General features: G+C 39.2%; 3 protein-coding genes across 5 annotated transcripts; all 3 read left to right on the forward strand.

The window, feature by feature from the left end:
• Positions 1-489: 489 nt before the first annotated feature.
• On the forward strand, positions 490-11817 carry LOC122050852. Its single transcript, XM_042611725.1, has 10 exons — positions 490-2245; positions 2487-2693; positions 3799-3901; positions 3974-4014; positions 4417-4542; positions 10529-10668; positions 10749-10821; positions 10899-10986; positions 11091-11435; positions 11520-11817. Exons 1-9 carry the CDS (start codon positions 2135-2137, stop codon positions 11336-11338), a joined length of 1137 nt encoding a protein of 378 aa, XP_042467659.1. The 5' UTR covers positions 490-2134; the 3' UTR covers positions 11339-11435; positions 11520-11817.
• Positions 11818-12422: 605 nt separating this feature from the next.
• Positions 12423-15160, forward strand: LOC122053161 (aspartyl protease family protein 1-like). The gene is made up of 11 exons (XM_042615079.1): positions 12423-12560; positions 12648-12983; positions 13082-13214; positions 13396-13637; positions 13738-13962; positions 14025-14160; positions 14235-14308; positions 14390-14492; positions 14567-14627; positions 14726-14797; positions 14878-15160. The coding sequence occupies exons 2-11, from the start codon at positions 12709-12711 to the stop codon at positions 15042-15044; spliced, it is 1488 nt and encodes a 495-aa protein (XP_042471013.1). The 5' UTR covers positions 12423-12560; positions 12648-12708; the 3' UTR covers positions 15045-15160.
• Positions 15161-15545: 385 nt separating this feature from the next.
• LOC122053160 (protein FREE1-like) lies at positions 15546-20835 on the forward strand. 3 transcript variants are annotated; one of them, XM_042615076.1, is made up of 10 exons: positions 15546-16582; positions 17663-17749; positions 17838-17969; positions 18481-18627; positions 19074-19139; positions 19236-19346; positions 19855-19947; positions 20262-20295; positions 20372-20460; positions 20572-20835. In XM_042615076.1, the coding sequence occupies exons 1-10, from the start codon at positions 15644-15646 to the stop codon at positions 20647-20649; spliced, it is 1776 nt and encodes a 591-aa protein (XP_042471010.1). In that variant the 5' UTR covers positions 15546-15643; the 3' UTR covers positions 20650-20835. The 3 variants fall into 3 exon arrangements, with proteins under 3 accessions (XP_042471010.1, XP_042471011.1, XP_042471012.1); XM_042615077.1 differs by having other exon boundaries at positions 20387-20460; XM_042615078.1 differs by having other exon boundaries at positions 20402-20460.
• Positions 20836-21050: the final 215 nt, after the last annotated feature.

The following is a 21050-nucleotide window of genomic DNA, read 5'->3' on the forward strand; positions in this document are numbered from 1 at the left end:
TGAACAATGTTCATGAGCAATGTTCACGAACCATATTTATTAATAAAACTTTTCAATATACTAAATAAATAATAAAATAAATAAATAAATTTAAATTATCAATCTTAATAACTAATCAAATAATTAAAAGTTTCAAACAATCAAACAAACTTAAATTGAGAGGTTGATAACATCTAAACAAACCAAGTTCAAACCAAGCTCAAGCCAAGCTTGAACCAAGCTCAAATCAAGCTTGAATTGAAAGCTTGATAATATCGAAACGAACCAAGCTCAAATCAAACTTCAAACTAGTTCAAGCTCAAAAGAAATAAACCAAGCTAAGCTTGAACACTCATTTCAAAAGTTTGGTTCATTTTAAGTTTGACTCGGCTCGATTATCTTATCAAACAAACTTGAACACCTTAAAAGTCGGCTCAGCTCAACTTATTTATAGCTCTACACCTGCTACACCCAATCCAAGACCATCACAAAATAAATTAAAGTAGTGGTAGGTGTACTGAGGTACACAGGTTCCCTATGATTCGAACCGTGTTCTCAGCTGTAATCTTAACACCACCTACCGTTTCTGATAACCCGTGGGATTCTTCCCTCGTTTGCGAGGGTGAGAAGTGAGAACGAGAGAGAGAGGATGGGAGCTTTCCTCCCACTCCGGTTCTTGTTCCTCGTTGGCTTCGTGCTGATCTTTACCGGTGTTCATGGCGTCGGTGCCTCCTCGGACACCAATTCCTTATGGTCTCTACCATTCGAGATGCGGCATGTTATTTCGACGTTTCCCGCTAAAGTGCCTCGTCCAAGCTTTGCTAGGGCTTCGACGTTTTTTCATCTTGTGCTTGCGCCCGGATTTATCGGTATATTTCTAATGGTTTGATGTGTGCTCCCGATAAAATTTCTAGTTTCTGTCACCGTGCTGCTAAAGCTAAGCAAAATTTGTGATTTTTCTTGGGAATCGGATGTTTTTATCAATCTAATTGAAGACCTACTTCAGCTGTAGGAACAAATTCTCCTTTGGGCAACCAATATTTTTGATGAATGTTGTGTTATTCATGTCTCCATTCTGAGGAAGCATCTTATTCGTTTGTTTTGTATATATATATATATAATTTTTTTGTTTGTCCTTCATAAGAGTTATGTTCCTGTCCGAAATCGGTGAAGATAGTGAGCTGGGACGTGGCTCTGCTCTGTTGACTCGACGAAGACTCCGCGTTGTCTTGTAACACGAGGAGCACTAGTCCCCAGCGTTGTTTTCCGACGCTTAAGTCAGTGCTCTGTCTTAGAGAAGAAAGTGTTGAATTGTAGCGAATAGCGTGTGCAGCATACCTTCGCTTGTAGATGGAGACCTCTTTTATAGTGTCGTTGTTGCATTGTGCACGCATCTCAAAGCATTAACACGTTTCCCAATGCCTTCCTAAGAAAGGACAGGCCATAAAGTGCCTCTGACACCTTCCCTCAAATGAGTCCGCAAATCGCTGTGAGTTGGCAGGATGGAAGCTTCTAGAAGATTATTTGCTGGCAGGATGTTTTTTGTCCTTTCTGGCATAAACTTCCAAAAAGTACGATATGACATGTATGTGGGTTTCGCTATAGGCCAACCGGTAGTCACTTGGCCAGGATATCGTCAGCTCGGCAGTACAGCGTGGAGCTCCCACTATGTCCGATCAGACCTAAGGTCCGATCGGCCAAGATGGTGGGTCAGGTAACTTAGTATTTGACTCTTAACCTCAGCTGCAATTTGCGGAGGACGGTTGATCGGACGATTTGGTCGGCCTTTTACGTCCATCTAGCGCTGAAGGCCCGCTCGGCCATCCTTGCCTGATCCGCAATCTTCAGTCTTGTGGTCCATTCGACCCTGCGACTTTGATCCTTTGACTTTGACCTCCACGTCAATTGAGCTTTGCTGCTTTGACCCGCTTTTGGGTGGGCCCCTCTTTATCACCGTATCATACGATATTAATATTTTTCCCATTTTCTTACCAAATTATTGCTCTTTAGTGATGCTTTAATTTATTGAAGGAAATTAAGGTGATGGTAGTTCCACATCCAGATACTTTGACTGTAAGTGGCTCAGCTTATTGTCCTTACCAAACACTTAATGTCTTGATGATTTTTGAGTTGGATAAAAATCATTGGTCATAAGATGGAAACAATAAAAGCAGGGAATAAGGGCTACGCTGCAGAGCTATTGGTTGTCACATTCAATCAACGAACAAAGCATGCCGACGGTAGATCAAAGTTTAGGATATTTCTGGTGAGTAGTATCAATTTATTTCTGGCAGCTAATTACCTGGTGAAGTAATATTAGCATGAAGTTGTGCTAAACATGGATATCTAAAGTAATTATGATGTTCACTTTGCGTTATATAAAATTAAAGACTTCTGAAACTGAACTAAAGCCATTCTAGTTGTATAATATCCTTTGCGTTATATTTAATGCAATTTGTCAGATTTTAATGGCTCATATTTATGACAGAACATTCCTTGTATTCCAGAGCTTTGAACAGCATGGAAGAGAACTTATTACCACTGAGGTAGCTTTGCAACTACTTTCTGTTTTAGCCGAAGAATGTAGTATGCAAAGCTACCTCAGTGGTAATGAGTTCTCTTCCATGCTGGATCTGCTGGATAACCTCGTGATAAAGGTAGCAGAGGACAAGAACTTGAAAGCAAGTCTTATGATAAATCGTACTGCTATTAAATCCTGAAACTGGTAGTTATTTGTTAGTAGTTTTTACTTCTTACAGTAGGGAAATTATTTTCTGAAGGTCATATCTTTCTAATTTCATGACATGCTAGAACTCCTCAACTGAAAGATACATATTAGCAACCTGAAAATATCTTTTCTTCAGGTCAAATGTTTCCTTTCTCTGTGAAACATTGCATCTGTGGTTTGTCAAAGAAATCTTATTCCTAGTGATATTTATTTATAGTATTATGACCCAGCAACTAAATTATTTACTAAATCAACCACTCATGACAAAATGGATTATTTTTGTTTAGTTATTCTATCAAAACGAGGAAGAGGAAGATCAAAAAAGACTTAGTTAGCAACAATAAAACAAGATAAAATTTATTTAAATATAGATGATGATATAATAGGAGATAGAGCTCAATGGCGTAAAAGGATTCATACAGCCGACTCCACCTAGTGGGAAAAGGCTTGGTTGTTATTGTTGTTGTTGATTCTATCAAAACGATGCTTATCTCCAAAACAAAACCAAGAACCTGCTTTCAGAAAATGCCATAACAATTTGTTTACGCTGGGTAATCTCAAGGTATTTTTAAATATTCATGAAGGAAGTGAATTGGAGAGATGTGTTCAAGTTTGAGGAGCAATGCATCTGGTCTTCTAAAGGGTTTGCATGTGATAAATGGGGCATCAGTGTCCAACTTGCAGTGTCATGTTGGGTGTCTGATAATGGGTACGGTTCTAGGAGTTATTAGTGCTGTTTTGATAAAGCATTTGCAGTTCTAATTGGTATTTTTGCAAACTATCTCTTCCTAATTCTTTTAATTAATATGTTTCAAGGTATGATCTGCATTTTGGTAAGCAGTTGATTCCTTATTGTCGGACTACACTATTTCCTTTGGTTTACAATAACTTGAGCAGTATGGTTCCAAAACTTAATTTTTTTTCATATGTTTTTATACACAAAATTTCCCACTCTTTCTTAGAATGACTCACTGTATTATGTAGCTTTATCTTCATTACATAACTTAAAAAAGACAATCTAAAGCCCGCAAAGAGCTAGATACAATAGAGGTAACCTTTATCTTTAAGCCGACTTCAGCTAGTGGGATAAGGCTTGGTTGTTGTTGTTGTTGTTGTTGGTGCCAATGGAAAATTTGAATGGTCGCAAACTTGTTGAAGCAGAAGACCTCTGTGAGAGGAGAAATGGTATGCATAGTAAACAATTATTATATGAATTATGGTTATCTTTCTATGAGCTTTAAGCTTCTCCATCTGCAGAATGAGGAGTTGATTTGAACAAAAATTGGGCCGTGGACAGGGGCAAGAAGGTTAACTTTTCTTCTATGAGTGATGGTGGTAAACTGCTTATTACTACAACTTGCTTTTTTGATTTTTTTTAGTTAACTAATCATATTTGGTTTAAATTTATGTGATTACTATGTTAAGAGATTATACATTGTTTTATCAATTTGGACACTTGGGAGAACATAGTAGTATTCGTTTCCTAAATTGAATTTCAACTCAAGTAGCTTTATTTATCTTGCTACTGCTAGGACTCTGTTTTGTTTTTTGTTTTTTGTTTTTTTGTGTGCTTCTGCCACACTTATCATTATTGTTACAGGGGAAGTGTGATATTTTAGAAACAAAACGTGACATAATATTCATTCTACTTATAATTGCCTTTTATTTTCCTCCTTTTCTTCCTTAAATTTTTGTTTTGAATTTTAAAGGATTATGATCCCTATGAAGAAAATACTGGAACTGCTCCATTCAGTGAACCTGAGGCTCAAATAATGCAGCAGCTTGCAAAGTCCTTTGAACCTCATATTTGGTCTAATGTTCATTCAGGAACAGAGGTAGGGTATGATGGATCGAGTTGTACGTGAGAGGAGGGTGAATCATGTGGTTTTGAAAACTTATTCCTTTTGAATTTTAAAAGATAAGTACGCAGCGGAAAACTAAGAAGGTGAAAAAAAAAACCAAGCAGACAAAATACGAATGGAAGCTATTTTACTTGGTTCAGAACCTTCCGCGACTCCTACTCCAAGACCCAAGTCCCACAGACCTATTGATGGGTAATTCACTAAAATACCTTTTCCGGTACCTCCGAAAAAGAGAATCGAGTACACAGAAAAGATGGAACAAGTGCAACACCTTCACTTGTGCTTTTGCAAATAATTAAGTACAAATTACAAGTTCGTTACCCAACACCTTCGAAGATTGTCAACTGGCTCGGTGTCAGTCGGCTCGTCGGTGGTAGTCGAGCGCAACAGCGTCGTAGTAGAGTCACCGTAGGAAGCTGAAGCAGTTAGAACCTCAAATAGACAGGTAGAAGCTTGTACGGAAGTTATATCTTGAAGCTTGGTCGAGTCCCCCTTATAAAGGGTGTGGAAGGTGTCTTCCATAGCCATTGAAGGCGTCTTCAATGTGACAAATTCTATCCCGACTTCACTGCGCCTTATTTGCGACGAGGTCCAAAGTTTCTCTTGGAAGACACCTTCCATGTACTGAAGGCGCCTTTTATGAACAGTGACAAGGCGCCTTCCAATGCTTGAAGGCGTCTTCCATGCACTGAAGGCGCCTCTTATGAACAGTGACAAGGCGCCTTCCAATGCTTGAAGGCGCCTTCAATGAAGGCGCCTTCCATCCCCTGTAAGGCGCCTCAGGTACTCTATTCACCCGAGGCTTTTTGTGCTCTTGCCCTGCAAAGCGTGTTAGTCCAATAAATCAAATAATAACCTGCAAGACACGTGTTAGCACAATAATATGAGCAGTAATTAGACTCTGTCTCCCCGAGACCAGATCTAGTCGAGGTCTCAGTTTAGGGATTCGAAATGGACCTAAACTTGATTGACGCCTACTGTCCCTCAACCGGGGACGCATCCTCACTGAGTTACTCTCCTCTAGTGACTTACTTTTATTTACCAACTTGCAGTCGATTGACTAGTCTCTTGACTTACAGGTCTTCATGTCAGTTGTCAGGTCCGTTGACCCGACTGGACTTCTGCCAGCTGTCAGGTCCTGCAGACCCAACCAGACTTTCTGCAAGATCTCAGGTCGGCCCGTTAACCTATCTGGACTTCACACCAACTATCTGGTCCTGCGGATCTGGCTGGATGTCAGGTCCTTCAGACTCATCAATTCCTGCACACTTAGTAAAACAATCAGATCACAAAAACACCTAACTTAACTCACTTGTCATTCATCAAAATCTGAGTTAGACCGTTTGTGCAAACTGTACCAACAAGGTATGCATTTTTTGTTTCCTCTAATTCTCATTTGGATCTATGAATGCACCAAAGACTCTAAATGCATAGTTAAATCAAGCTTGGTCAAAAATTTAATTTGTGAGAAATAATATAGGTTTTTTAAAAATGAAACAAACTGATTTCAAATTGATGATTGTTAGATCTATTTAGCATTGCTGAGGACATGTGGTGGTATATTAGAATATTAAGAATATTGTGGAGACATTTCTTTGGCAAAACATCTGAGCAGAAACTCTTAGAAATGGGGTGGAACAGAGACTACCTAGATCCAAGGAGCCTTTTCTTATCATTCAAATTTCCATTATTTCTTTGGTTTCGTGAAATCTCAACTTTAACCAATGGAATGTGCAGGCCTACACTAGAAACTTGATGATTCATCCCTAGAATATAGTTGACTTTACCAACCACTGGTTCCTTTATGGTTACAGTCAGTTTGATATCAGTTTAAAAATTTTGAACGCTGATATTAACAATAGAAATACATGACATTTCAAATCTTATGGAATTAGGTTTTAGTGGAACATGGATATTGTTTGATGACAATATTGTCAAATTCTATTTTATTTGTAAATAACAATTAACAAGCATTTCCAGCTGTTGGTCCAAGCTGAGCTTACTTTGATGGATAGATAGGAAGGGGAGGAGTGGGGAGAGATAAAGCTTTAACAAAATTGCACATAGAGTATGAATTCCTTATCTACTTTTTCTGTGTTACTTTCCTGCTTCCCCTTCTCCCTCCAATTTTTCTATCCAAGTAAACCTAGCCTTATGGTACTAGAGAAGTTGTGATAATAAATGTCCGTAAATGTATTAAAAAATAAAAGCATCCTTTTGCTTCCAGAAAGATAATTATATTTCAGAGCATACTAATATATGTGCATAATGTTTGCTGAGATCTACAAAGATAATATCTACAAATAACCTCTATAGGTTTCTACATCACTAGAATTAGAAGCTTAGATATATAAAATCTGTCAGTAGAAATATAATAGGATAGATGATGTGTCAAAGCTATTTAAAAATTAAACTTAAAATAACTATTTAATCTGAGAAATGGCAAACCACATGAGGAATTGATTAGTTCCAATGTATGGTGATAGTTTCAAACAATTGTTTGAGTGTCCTTCTGAAGCTTTTTCAAGAGTTTAGAGTGTCTAGTGAAGTACACGGATTTTCAATGGCTTGTGAAGTGAAAGGGGCATTGACTATACTTATTTATCCTCATATATCTGTTGGTCCCCGTGGGTGTTTTGATGTGATCAACCAAGTTGGTTAGGTCCTGCTGTGTTTGATCCCTGTGTCTGAGTGTGCAGGAGTTTAGGAGCACAGGGAGTCGAGCGGAAGACGCAGCTAGCGAGAAGGACGGCACGGGAAGGGAGCCGACGGGCTCGGTGAGTCTGAAGGACGAGAGAGCTGCGGAAGAGTACTCCGGTGGAGCAAGAAGAACGTGCGCGGCGTTCGAGGGACGAGAAGCCGGACGGAAGTCTGCTCGAGGAAAAGGCCGGGAATTGGGTTCGGGTGAGCCCTATTCCGATTGGCCGCAATCACCCAAAAGATTGGAGTATCGGAAGCCAACGCAAGAGAGCTGGAAAAAGAAGTTGTGCTGAAAAACCAGCTCAAGGCGCCTTCAACAGTCTTGAAGGCGCCTTCAAGGCTTGTTCAAGGCGCCTTCAACGGTCAAAGTTGACCATTCTTGCGCGGATATAGTTTTATCCGCTGACCCAGCTTGGAGGCGCCTTAGACCCTCAATGGAGGCGCCTTGGAGCTTCGGGATAGAATTTCCAGGGGCTATAAAAGGTCCCCTGGAGCTAGGAATTAACAATAACTTCTACATTCAACTCTGTAAACAATTCCAGGCAATAGTTCTGAGCCGTTAGAGTGTAAAAGGCTTCTCCGCCTTCAGCAAAGGAGAATTTTCTTAGTGTGCTTTCTTACTGCCCTGGATTAACAACCCTCTTGGTTGTAACCAGGCTAATTCTGTTTCTACTTTTATTTCTGCCTTTATTTTATTTTACTATTGCATTAATCGAGTTGAAATTCGAGGAGGGTAGTTTTATTTTTGTTTTCAGTAATTCACCCCCCTCTTGCCGGCCTCCGCTGCACCTACAATTGGTATCAGAGCCAGACAGCTCAGAAGGACTAACCGCCGACTGACGCACAACGATCAAAACGATGGCCGGAGACAGTGACTACCCACCTACATTCGAGGGGGAGTTTGCTTCATGGAAGCAAAAGATGGAGGTATACCTTAACTCTAATTTTTCTATTTATTTAATTATGAAATCTGGTTATGAAGCACCAAAGAAAGCAAACGGAGAAGAGCTCGAGAAATACCTCTGGAACAAGAAGCAACGTGACGAGTTTATGGCAAATGCACGGGCTGAATTTCATCTTCTAACCACAATACCAAATGAAGATCTCGACAAAGTCGGAGAGTACAATAGCGCAAAAGAACTTTGGGAAAAGTTCTTAAAACTCCACGAAGAACAAATTGAAGTTGAATCCGACTCCTCGATGGACACTGATCCAACGTTAGAAGAGTCTGAAACTGAGGTAAGTGCCGAGACAGACCAACTTGAAGACCTAGAATGCTCATCACAAATGAGCATCGATGAAGGGGGAGAAACATCAAAATACGAAAACAACTCAAAGGGGGAGAATCAACCGCCGACAAGGTAAGTCAGGTATGGTCTCCACCTCTTGGCAAATTAATTGTTTCAATTGAAATATTGCCGAAAGGTTTTCGTGAATTACAAATTATTTCGTCGAAAGAATATTTTAAATTAAAAATTGAAAAACTATTAAAGAATATTGAGTTAAAAGACACAATTTGTCAATTAAAAGATTTTGACAAACTAACAATAGAAAATGTACAATTTTTTGCATGCTCAATATTTTTTGCCATAATTCTAAAAAACTGTGAATTAAGAACTTATGAGAAGTTAAAATGGAAATTTAAAAATCATAATATTTGATCTTAATTGAAATATTAGACTTAGCGCTTTTAGAGAAGAAAATTAAACAGTAAATTTCTTTATAAAGTTTTGTTAAGGAAGTGGTTGTTGCTCCAATAACCAAAAAGGCCTAGTGCCTCGCCACGATCTGGAAGCTGAAATATTGAAATGAAAGGTTTAATTAACTTTCTGAAAAAGCATTTAAAAATAAGAATTAAATAATGCTTTGAAAGTTTAATCAAACATTTTTGAAAATTTTGTTTATAATTCATTTTTAGAAATATTTTTTCCTAAAAAAATTCTAAAGACTTAATTTGCTTTTTGACTTGAATTTCTTTTTCGAAATATTCTTTTGGAAAATTCTAAAAGTTCATTTACTTGGAATTTTTTTTAAAATTCAAAAAGCCTTTTAACTTAGAATTTTTTTTTCAAAAAATTCATTTTGGGTAGAAATATTTTTTCTGGAAAGTTCTGTTTGAAAATTCATTTACTTAGATTTTTTTTTTTAAAAAAAGTTCCCTTTAATTAAGACCCCATTTTTGCTGTGATCAAAGGGGGAGAGAAATGTACAAGTTGAGGGGGAGTTAGGAAAATTAAAATTTTTCTTTCTAACTATGTTGCAATTTTATTTTATTGCAAAACTTATGCTTAATATGTTAGTTTAGTAATTTTTCTTTAAAATTACTTTTTGTGTCTATTTTACCCTAACTTGAACTTGGGTTGATGCACATCAAAAAGGGGGAGATTGTTGGTCCCCGTGGGTGTTTTGATGTGATCAACCAAGTTGGTTAGGTCCTACTGTGTTTGATCCTTGTGTCTGAGTGTGCAGGAGCTTAGGAGCACAGGAAGTCGAGCGGAAGACGCAGCTAGCGAGAAGGACGGCACGGGAAGGGAGCCGACGGGCTCGGTGCGTCCGAAGGACGAGAGAGCTGCGGAAGAGTACTCCGGTGGAGCGAGAAGAACGTGTGCGGCGTTCGAGGGACGAGAAGCCGGACGGAAGCCTGCTCGAGGAGAAGGTCGAGAATTGGGTTCGGGTGAGCCCTATTCCGGTTGGCCGCAATCACCCAAAAGATCGGAGCATCGGAAGCCAACGCAAGAGAGCTGGAAAAAGGAGTTGTGCTGGAAAAACCAGCTCAAGGCGCCTTCAACAGTCTTGAAGGTGCCTTCAACAGTCAAAGTTAACCGTTCGTGCGCGGATAAAGTTTTATCCGCTAACCCAGCTTGGAGGCGCCTTAGACCCTCAATGGAGGCGCCTTGGAGCTTCGGGATAGAATTTCTAGAGGCTATAAAAGGTCCCCTGGAGCTAGGAATTAACAATAACTTCTACATTCAACTCTGTAAGCAATTCCAGGCAATAGTTCTGAGCCGTTAGAGTGTAAAAGGCTTCTCCGCCTTCAGCAAAGGAGAATTTTCTTAGTGTGCTTTCTTACTGCCCTGGATTAACAACCCTCTTGGTTGTAACCAGGTTAATTCTGTTTCTGCTTTTATTTCTTCCTTTATTTTATTTTATTATTGCATTAATTGAGTTGAAATCCGAGGAGGGTAGTTTTATTTTTGTTTTCAGCAATTCACCCCCCTCTTGCCGGCCTCCGCTGCACCTACAGTATCGTGGTTTGCAGGCTCTATTCATGCCATATGATCATAGGAACATCACGCCAGCCGAATCGATGTCAAATTTGATGGATTTAGTATTGAGGGAATTGAACCATGTTCACTTCGAAGACAAGTGCTTAGTTGGGTCAGGTGGAGGTTTGGTTGGGTTAGTTTTATAAGAAACCAGTTGAATTCTTAGTAAATTCAATAAGCATATTTGTGTATAATGGAACGAACTTATTTCAGGTACCTTGCTCATGGAACCACAACTGAATATATGTATGATGCCATTAAAGTGCCAATGGCTTTCACTTTTGAGGTTAGTTGAATACACTCTTTTACCATGTCGTTTACTTTGACATCGCTAATGTAGGACTGATTTTGTCTGCACCACAGATTTATGGTGATCCTGAAGCTTCCTCGAAAGACTCTTTCAAAATGTTCAATCCAATTGATAAACATGTATTCAACGTATGCCATTTAAGTAACACGCCTAACTATCTTTCATCCCACACGCTTGATTCCTCCAAAGTTCATAATGCCTTTTTTTTCCTCCCTGAAAACTGTCCATAACACTATTCATGTTAGGAACTTTGCGGCTCATGGACGCCCATTTTGCTCCATCAACTGACTTAAGAGAGTGGGTTCCATTTGGCGATAGAGTTGCAGATGGAAGCCTTATTGGAGAGATCAAGAACAAGATGGATGGACTTGAACTTGGCAAGCAAGACACGCACACTTATTTCCGGCTGTTTTTGTTATCATATTCATCTGTGCTTTTATTGTTCTTGTTCTGCTCAAAGATTACAAAGAGCAAATATAGACAAATAAATTAATACCGTTAACTTACTGAAGCTATAATTTCGACATTCCTGTTGAGCCATGCCTAGCAACTTTTCCTGGCACCATCAGCTGCTCCGCCAGCATTGTTAGGTATGCACACCAGTAGCTATATTTCCATTACCTAAACTAAATGCTTAATCTTTAGGATCTTATTACTGTGCATGAACTTTGCAGGTCTAAATATTTATTGTAACTAAGCTTCCAAGGTACTGAATGCGGAAGAACATTCTTGCAACTTGGTAGATTTTAATATCAGAAGAGTTTCTTCAACAATTCTATCACAATCATTGCAGCCCATATTTCTCTTTTTTTTCTTCCTCTGTAGAAATATTATAAGTTCATGCCTTACTAAATCCGAATTTGTAAATTTGTTTGAGAAATAACATGTGTAAAGGTTCAGACATATAAAGAAATTGTAACCAGATTGTCCATGGATGGATGCATATTAGTTATGAATAATTTATTTTATATATTCTTGCAGTCTTATCCTGTTTTTATATAAAGGTTTAACAGGGTAAAATTGCATATAATAAATTTTTCCTTGGGATCTCGCATAACGAAAATTTGGTGCATCGGATTATTTTTTTTATATTCTGGTCAGAGTTTACATCAATTTGCAAGTATATTTATGATCACCTAACAGTGTAGTCTAAATTAATGGACGCTAATTTAATCTTTGAACTTTCTTGCATAAATTGTATAAAATACTTGGTGTTGCATCTCTATTTCAACAAATTTAATTCTATATAATGTATAAAAATAAACTTAATTTGTCATTTGTGCTGCTATTTATGCCAATTAATTCAAAATTATAAACATACACAATTATTCATGTCACCAAGAAAAGGACCACTCACCCAATCCCCTAAATACGGATCATCCATTTCAAACTAATAGTAAAATTAATTGATCATGACTCCATGATTCCACCTAATTCCAGCTGACGAATTCCATAAACACTTGTTGGTAAATATAAAATATTCTTTTTTTGACAAATACAAATGAATAATTACTAAAAAAACATTTCTTATAATGTAGATAGATCTTTGGGTTTGACTTTCACGGCTGGCCCATGACTCCATATCCAGATGCGTACTCTGCGCACGACGTATCTTTCAAAGGTCAACGTTCTCCTCATCTTTTCAGTTGCTAACAAAAGACGGCAAGGCCACCTGTCTGTTCTCGCCGTCAGCAGCCCGAAAAATTTACCAAAAGGTGCGATTTTTAATCTTGTGGATTTTTGTACGCCTCTTCGTTTCCGAATCTTCTGAATTTCCCTTCTTAACTACCTTAATCCTGTAGAGTCGACCAATCCATCCGTATCCAATTTGTTCATCCCCCCTTCCCCCTTTCAGCTACTCCCATGGCCGCCGCCCTGCGCCTACTCCTCGTTCTCGCGCCCCTGGCGGCGCCGGCGGCCTCTGCCGGCCTCGGCTTCGACTTCCACCACCGGTTCTCCGACCCCGTGCGCCGGTTTGTCGAGGCGCACGGCGGCGGCGGAGGCGGCGCCGCTTCCTGGCCCGGAAAGGGCACCGCCGAGTATTACTCCGCCCTCGCCCGCCACGACCGCCGCCGCTCGCTCCCGGAGCTCTCGTTCGCCGACAGCAACGCCACTTTCCGTATCAGCCAACTGGGATTGTGCGTTCCTCGTCTCCTCGATCCCTCAAATCAGTACCGAAACTCGAAAGCTGCGATTTTTATTTCCATCTGATCGTTTTGATGTCGGTGGATTGTAGCTTGCATTACGCGATCGTGGCGTTGGGGACGCCGAACGTGACGTTTCTGGTGGCGTTGGACACCGGGAGCGATCTGTTCTGGGTGCCCTGCGATTGCAGACAATGTGCTCCGACCACTTCTCCTTCATATGGAGTAAGTCAAATTCTGTTCTGCTGATGTTCTTGTTCTTGGTAAAAGAATTCATGTATGCAAACAGAGTTCAACAGATAATCAAGCAATCCCAATTCCTTTGCTGAACAAATTTGATTTGTTTCTGATATCTCTTTGCCTTAACAATGATTTTAATGGTGACCATTCCAATCATTGTTAACAGGATATCAGGTTTGACATCTACAGTCCGAGTTCATCCTCAACAAGTCAAACAGTATCCTGCAGCAACAGCTTATGCGATCGGAGCCAAAGTTCTTGCAGTGGAGCAAACAGCACTTGCCCTTACTCGGTGCGATACGTATCGTCTAATACCTCATCTTCTGGAGTTCTAGTTGAGGATGTTTTGTACTTCACAACTGAGAATACTGCTGTGCCTCAGATTGTTCAGGCACAAGTTGTTTTCGGGTACTAAGTTGAGTTATAGCTTTGAATCACTATCAGTTTGCTCAATTCAGTGATACATTTTATGCTGAAAATGTTCTTTTGCTTTAACCAAATCTTGTAGGTGTGGTCAAGTTCAGACAGGCTCATTTCTAGACGGTGCAGCACCGAACGGTTTGTTCGGGCTCGGTATGGAGAACATATCTGTTCCTAGCATTCTATACAATCAAGGACATACTTCCAATTCCTTTTCGATGTGCTTTGGAGACGACGGGTTTGGAAGGATCAATTTTGGAGACAATGGTAGCACAGGCCAACAGGAAACTCCATTTGTGATTGACAGGAGTTTGTAAGTAATGTAGGTGTTTTCTTTTCGATAATTTTCTTGATTGCTAACTCAGTTTGATCCAGGCCTTATTACGCGATCGGCATAACTGGAATTGTAGTCGGGAATAGCTCGATACAAACTTCTTTTAGAGCAGTGATTGACTCTGGTACCTCCTTTACTTATTTAGCTGATCCAATGTATACTGAACTCGTTCAAAGTGTAAGATGTCTTCTAAACATATCCCAGACAATGTGCATATCTAGTACCTCACAATTTCCTTTCTTTTATTACAGTTCAATTCACAAGTACAGGATCAACCGAGCAATCCCGATCCGAGAATCCCTTTCGAATATTGCTATGATGTCAGGTCATTTTCATGAACTAACCCACTCGAAAACTTGTAAATGTTCCTCAGATGTCACCTAATGTGATCCCAATTTTGCTACAGTCCCAATCAAGATGCGATAGTTACACCCAATATAAGTTTTACGACGAGCGGTGGTGACATTTTTCCGGTCAATGATCCAATAATCTTGTTCACCACCGATCGGGTAAGGGCTAGATAGTTTGTTGTTGTTCAAAGTTCTTGAGAAAATTTACCTTTCTTGTTCTTTGTGATTTGCAGGAGAGTGTCTACATGTATTGTTTAGCCGTGAACCGGAGCGATGGGATGAATATATTCGGGCGTAAGTTCACAAAAGATTGAGCAAATATTTCGATTCTTTGATGGCATTGTCGATGAATTAGAGTATTCAACTTGATGAAGCATACATATCTTATGTAGAAAATTTCATGACCGGCCTCCGAATTGTCTTCGATAGAGAAAGGATGGCATTGGGCTGGATGAACTTTGATTGTAAGTGAAAAAACCAATCATTTGCATCCAAGTTCGATACGACCTTTACCATAACTTTGCAACCCTTTCCTTCATGTTAGGCGGGAACTCGACCGACACCCCAGAAGGACCAAACACCACCCCTCTGTTCCCTGTATCGAGGCCTCCAAGCTCCGGTAGTGTGAAACATAAAATGACCACAAGAGCCCTCTTCGCGTTGTTCCTAATTCTAACGACTTCGGTCGTTCTTTCATCGCGTTCCACTTGATCTTATTGCAGTTAGTACAAACTTATAGGAGACACGGTGTACATGAATTTTGATCCTCTTCATGTTCATTTTATCTTGTTAATAAAATAGAAACATGTTCATTGTGATTCTCTAAAGTTGTGTGCTTGTTAGTGTTTGTTAATTAGGCAGTTGGAAGTTATGTAACTATAGACAGAGACTCGATCGAGCAACAACAACGGGCCGGTTGTGAATCGCCTTTGCCTTACGCCTAGTTTACTTGCGAAAGAGAGGAAATGCGCACACATTTATCCGGTAGTTAACGAGCCGAAAGGCGAGATTAGATTGAAGTATCTCTTGTGTTCTTCAGTTTGCTTGTCACAAAGCTTCTGTGTTGTAAATGTGTAGCCATGCCTGATTTCGAATTTGGGTTAAATTAAAAAAACTAAAAATAGGGGTGTAGTTTGGAAAATGTAAAGTTAGGAGCACAATTTAGGAAATGTGCCTTTGAATTATTCTGAAACGCACCTAATTTTTATGATTTAAGAGTACAACCAATTTGGAGAAGGGCCGATCGTGAGGGTATAAATTAAAATTTGCCTAAGCCTTGCTGATCACGGCCACCGCCATCGACACCGTCTATGGCGAGGATGCATCACGGCGGCGATTTCACCTCCCCGGACGACGCTTCCCAATACCCTCCTCCGCCTTCCAACCCCTACGCCTCCGAGCTCCACCCTCCCAATTCTATCCGGCCGTCCTCCTACGCCTCGGCGCCACCTTTCTCCCAATTCGCCACCGATTACTACGGCTACTCGTCCGATGCCTCCGCCGCCGCTTATTCCCATAACCCAGAACCCGTGCCTAACGTTCCCCCTCTCTCCGTCCCCCATTATCAACCACAGTTGCCGCCGCAAACTCCCCAATGCCCCACCTTTCCGCATTACTATCCCTCGCCGGAGATGCAGCCCTCTTCGCCTACCTATCCGCACCTCCAGGATGATTCTTTGTACTACCGATATGATCCCAATCACCCGGAAGCAAATTATGCCTCGCAGTTAAATTCTACCTCCAATCTCCATCCTTACCCTACTCAAAGCTCCTTCTTTTCTGCTCCTTTTAGTTCCTATATCGACTCTTATGAAATCAAAGGATCTCGATTTGATCAAGGAAACAGTTATTTATCTGATAATCCCAGTAAAAATGTCTCGAGCGTGGCTGGTGGATATGGTATTGGGATTGGCCGTTCCGGGTTCGAGCAGGATTTCTATGGAAAGAAGCCAGAGAGCCCGATGCGCTGTGATCCTGGTGATGGTATTTATGCTTATGATGGGGCTAAGTCTGAGCCTCATGGTGCAAGGGGTAGGGTGCCTAGTAGGTCTTCCACTTTGTTTGATGATTATGGGAGGTCGCTGAGCTTTCCTTCTAGTGAGAAGGACCAGGGACTGGACACGGAGAAGATTGTAAGAGCAGTGCCAACGACGGAGACTCAGCAGGATGTGAAGAATGGGGTACTAAAGTTCAGAGTCAAGATCCTACCGGAAGGGGGGAGTCAGAGTACCATGGATGTCCTTTGTCAGGTACTTATAAAAGAGAGGAAAAATAAAACACTTCTATTAACTGAAACTTCATTCAATTTTCATATCATTTAACTAGTACTACATGTTTTTAGTTGAATTGTTTATATTTGCTGCCTACCATGTTAGGGGTGGATATCTGTTTGGTTCTTTTTAAATTGTTAGTTGGAGCCATTGATCTTTGTCTGGTGCTGGCTGTACCTTGTTCTGGTTGACTTGTATTTTCTTATTGTTTGTGAGTTCAGGATTTCTTATTCATTGGTTATCATTGTAGCCATTTTTCATTCATTGGATAATAGAATATTGTTAAGATCATATGCCATTCTTATTGTCGTGGTTGTTGGCGAGTATCTGAGCAGGATTTCATATCATTGACTTCTGTTATGCATTGTTCTCTATTACTTACATTGAAGTACCTGGCTTGTTTTGTGGCAATATGCTTCCCCCTCTCATGGTTTCATTTTGAGAATTTATGCAATTATTAAAGCAAAAAGCATATGGGACTAACATCATGATCAGATGTCAATTTTGGCTAAACCTTTACAATCATGATATAAGTATTAACAAAACAATTTCTGAATTCGTCTCCTACCACTGCCTTGCCCATCTAAAGAATACTATTTAAATCAACTCGGCAGTTGTGATAAATCACTTGCCTTTTTAACCTCTGCTTGGAACAAGAAGTTTCGGACAAGTTTAAGTGCTTGCTTGGTCAAGTTTGTCTCTTATATTCTTGCCTATCAAAAGAACACAATTAATATCAACTCAACTGTTTTTTGAGTCTTTGTTTCTTTGCTGGAAACAAGAAGTTTCAGATAAATTTAAGCGATTTCTTGGTCTAACATATTATTTGAAAATTCTGACACCTAAGATTGTGATACATAGAGCTATTAGAGTTTCAAAGATACATTTTTTTTTTTCTTTAGTTTCTATTATAAAGCCAATTTCTTGTCTATTCTGCACGAAATAATATTTCATCATAGGCTAAAGAAAAAACACACTTCAAATGGATGATTGGAAAACCAGTTACTTTATTCAGGTACTTTTATGAACTGCTTATATGTTCTTTATGTGCTCTTACAGATTGGATTAGATGGAATCCGCATGCTTGATCCAAGCACTAGTAGAACACTAAGAATCTATCCTCTTGAGAATGTGACAAAATGGGAAGTAAGTTGGTTGCATGATTTTTCTTATAGTCATATCTTTTTTGTTTCACCTTGATGGGTCATTGTTTGTCAAATGCTTCTACTTCTAGGTAATAGATTCATCTATATTTGCCTTTTGGTCCAAAAGCTCAGTTGACAAGGATCCAAGGCGCGTCAGGCTGCAGTCAAATAGCTATCCTATGAATACCATACTTGACATTGTGACTGCTGCAGTAGTCCAGGTTAGGCACTGAACTAGTGATTACGTCAGTGTGTAATTTTAGCTTGATGGATGAATTAGCTTCAATGCAGTCCTGCTGAACTGAAGCCTAAAGTGCACATGATTCTCTATATTTATTTACTATAATTTTTTTTAATTGTATGCATATGCTAGCGGGTAAGCTTTGTACCAACTCTTCAAACAATGATAATATCATTTTATTTTAAAATTTGTGAATCTATTAACATTTATTGTCTTTTACAATATCATAATGTCAGCAATGATCATAATAATGCCGTTTAAGGAGTACCAAGGGAAGTTTAATGTTGATTATGAGTAGTAAATATATCACAGGCCAGAATCTATCATTAATTTATTCAGCTATTAGATGTGATTTTTCTGTACGTTGCTTTTATTTTTGCAAATGTTTTATTAACTTTATTTTTTCAACTAATTTTTATTTCTTCAACTTATTTCTATCGTGTGAGCATTTTACTTGCAAAATTCCTCACCATGTGATGCTAAATTATTAGCTGAAGGAGATCGGTGGGAAAGACGACTTTTTTGGTGGCAAAGGAACTGCTGATACTATAAAGCAAGTCCAACAATCCACTGAAAAGAAAAAGGCTTTTGATTGGATGAACTTGATAAGACCTCCCAATGAAGAGAAAGATCACTGGGTAATCTCAAAACTTTATCTGAATGCTCATTTGGCTGTGTTCAATTCGAGATTTGTTGGCAAATGAACTTCTAACTGTGGTCAGTGAAACAATCCATTCATTTTAGTTGTGCTGTTTTAAATTTTAACATGATTTTTGCATTATTCTGTGTTGAATGCTCATTATTCTGTTGGCAAATGAACTTCTTATTCTGTGTCCAATTATCTAATATTTGAGATTGAAGGAAAGGGACATGGAAAGGTTTGTATCTCTGTCTCTGTTTGCTTGATCTCTCCTTTCTGCTAGGCGAAAGATGTTTAAATTGATTTTATTCTTAATAGCTCGAGCTTTTGACATAAATGGTTACCCAATTAACTTTAAGATGCTTGAATTTTAATATCTTTTCAACTTGTTTTGAATGTATGAATCTGGTTTTAATTGCCTAAAGTACTTATTTATGTTTTCAGTTACCAGATGAAGCAGTTAGTAAATGCAGCTCATGTGGCTCAGATTTTGGACCATTTAATCGCAGGGTGGGAGTGCAATCCATAATTTTGGACAGACAACGATGCACCATTTATTAGTTGCAAAGTTTCATATATAATACCTCTCTTTTCATCCTCTTGCAGCATCATTGCAGAAATTGTGGTGATATTTTCTGTGACAAATGCACGCAAGGAAGAATTGCTCTCACCGCAGATGAGGATGCAAGGCCTGTTCGAGTTTGCGATAGATGCTCGGTACACATTTGCTCTTAAATTGTTTATAAAAGCATTGCAACATGATTATTTTACATTAGGAAAGAATAGAGTCTCTACCATAGCCACTTTTCATTAAATTTTCTTTTTTTGTTAAATTCTTTTGACAGGAATATTTGAGTATCCCATAGATATAAATGATTGTAGATCTTAAAAAGCAAACTGTTTCGATTAGAAACAATTGAGTAAAAACATTCATATGCATTGTAATAACTCTAATGAATGTCCAGTGAATTTGCTATACATTATAACCTCTAGTTGTCATTGGAACATTCACATCCAAGCCACAAAAGTTTTAATTTTGTTATTTAGTGGTTCAACTAGCCACATTCTTTGCCATTAAAATGTATCAAAATGAGTAAAAACTAGTCAAAACTCATCGACTAGTAGGACCAAAACCAAGAATGCATTACTTAAGTTATGTTTTGAAATAAGGTGATACCTATCTTCATTTCTTGGTGTCTTGAAGTATTTCCTGTCACATCAACAGGCAGAGGTTTCTCGTAGACTGAACATTTCAAAGGAGGCCTCAAACAAGTCTGTGGGGATGCACAGTCATGAAGAACTAGCTCGCAAACTTCAGGTTAGTTTTCAGGTTCGATATAATTCATTGAAGTTCCTTTTCCACCCACCTAAGATAGCATAAGTAATGCATGAATTTCAAACTTGATCTAAAGTTGCTCCAATTGCCTTTCCAAAAATTGTCCATCCAAATCTTTAGCTGTTGAGGATCCAATTCAATGAACTTCCTCTTCTGTCTTCTATAAGTCTGTCTTCGAACCTTTGACTTGTGATCTCGCCCATTTCCCAGAACTAAAATGAAATCTAAAAACTGAAACTTGAGATTACCCTATTCAGTCATACATTCTGTTTGTGCTAAACTGGTATTTGCTGCAGGCGGAAATGGATAAAAATCGGAAACCCTCTTCAGGTGAGTAAACATCGTCTTTAACGATCTCATATTGTCAGTTCGTAACTCGTGCTTTCCGACGACAATTCTTTGGCAGCTGATGTTTTTGTAGGCTCAAAATCCTCAGATAATTCTGGGAAGAGGATGACGGAAATCGCATGTCCAATCTGTACAGTCCATCTTCAGGTTTGTATCACTCAATGAAACTTTTATCTTTTCCTTTGTTACCAAATTGATAAATTACTACACTGCATTTGCCTACATGGTCGAATGTTTCTCCAATCGGCTCTCTTTCAGGTACAAGTTCCAGCCTTAGGTTCCGAAACGATGGAATGCAGTGTGTGCCAAAATCCATTTTTAGTCAGCGCTCGTTGATATCTAGTGTATCGTGATAGTTCTGTTTGGGATTCAGATGTTAGATCTTGTTTCTTCGAGGGACAACGTAGTTTCTTGTAAGATGAATGCAATGTGTACAAATTGTCGTGTGATCCTATCTTTATTCTTCCGTTATGTTACGTCACAGCTATTGCATTGTTCAATGGAAATGATATTGTTAGTACATCCATACATTTTGATGCGAATAGATGGATTTTGATATGCTGCATGGCATATACCGCACTGCACCATCCGCAATTGAGGGCACGCCCCCCATGTGGGCATGGGCCCATTGCCCTTGGTTGCGGATGGTGCTGCGCAACGCGCAGCATATTAGGTTTCTTGAATAGACATCAAGAAGTTCTCATGGCGTAACATAGATGATCTTTTCGATTATATTT

Source organism: Zingiber officinale, chromosome 3A (genome assembly GCF_018446385.1).
Source record: "Zingiber officinale cultivar Zhangliang chromosome 3A, Zo_v1.1, whole genome shotgun sequence".
In the NCBI taxonomy this organism is placed as follows: Eukaryota; Viridiplantae; Streptophyta; class Magnoliopsida; order Zingiberales; family Zingiberaceae; genus Zingiber; species Zingiber officinale.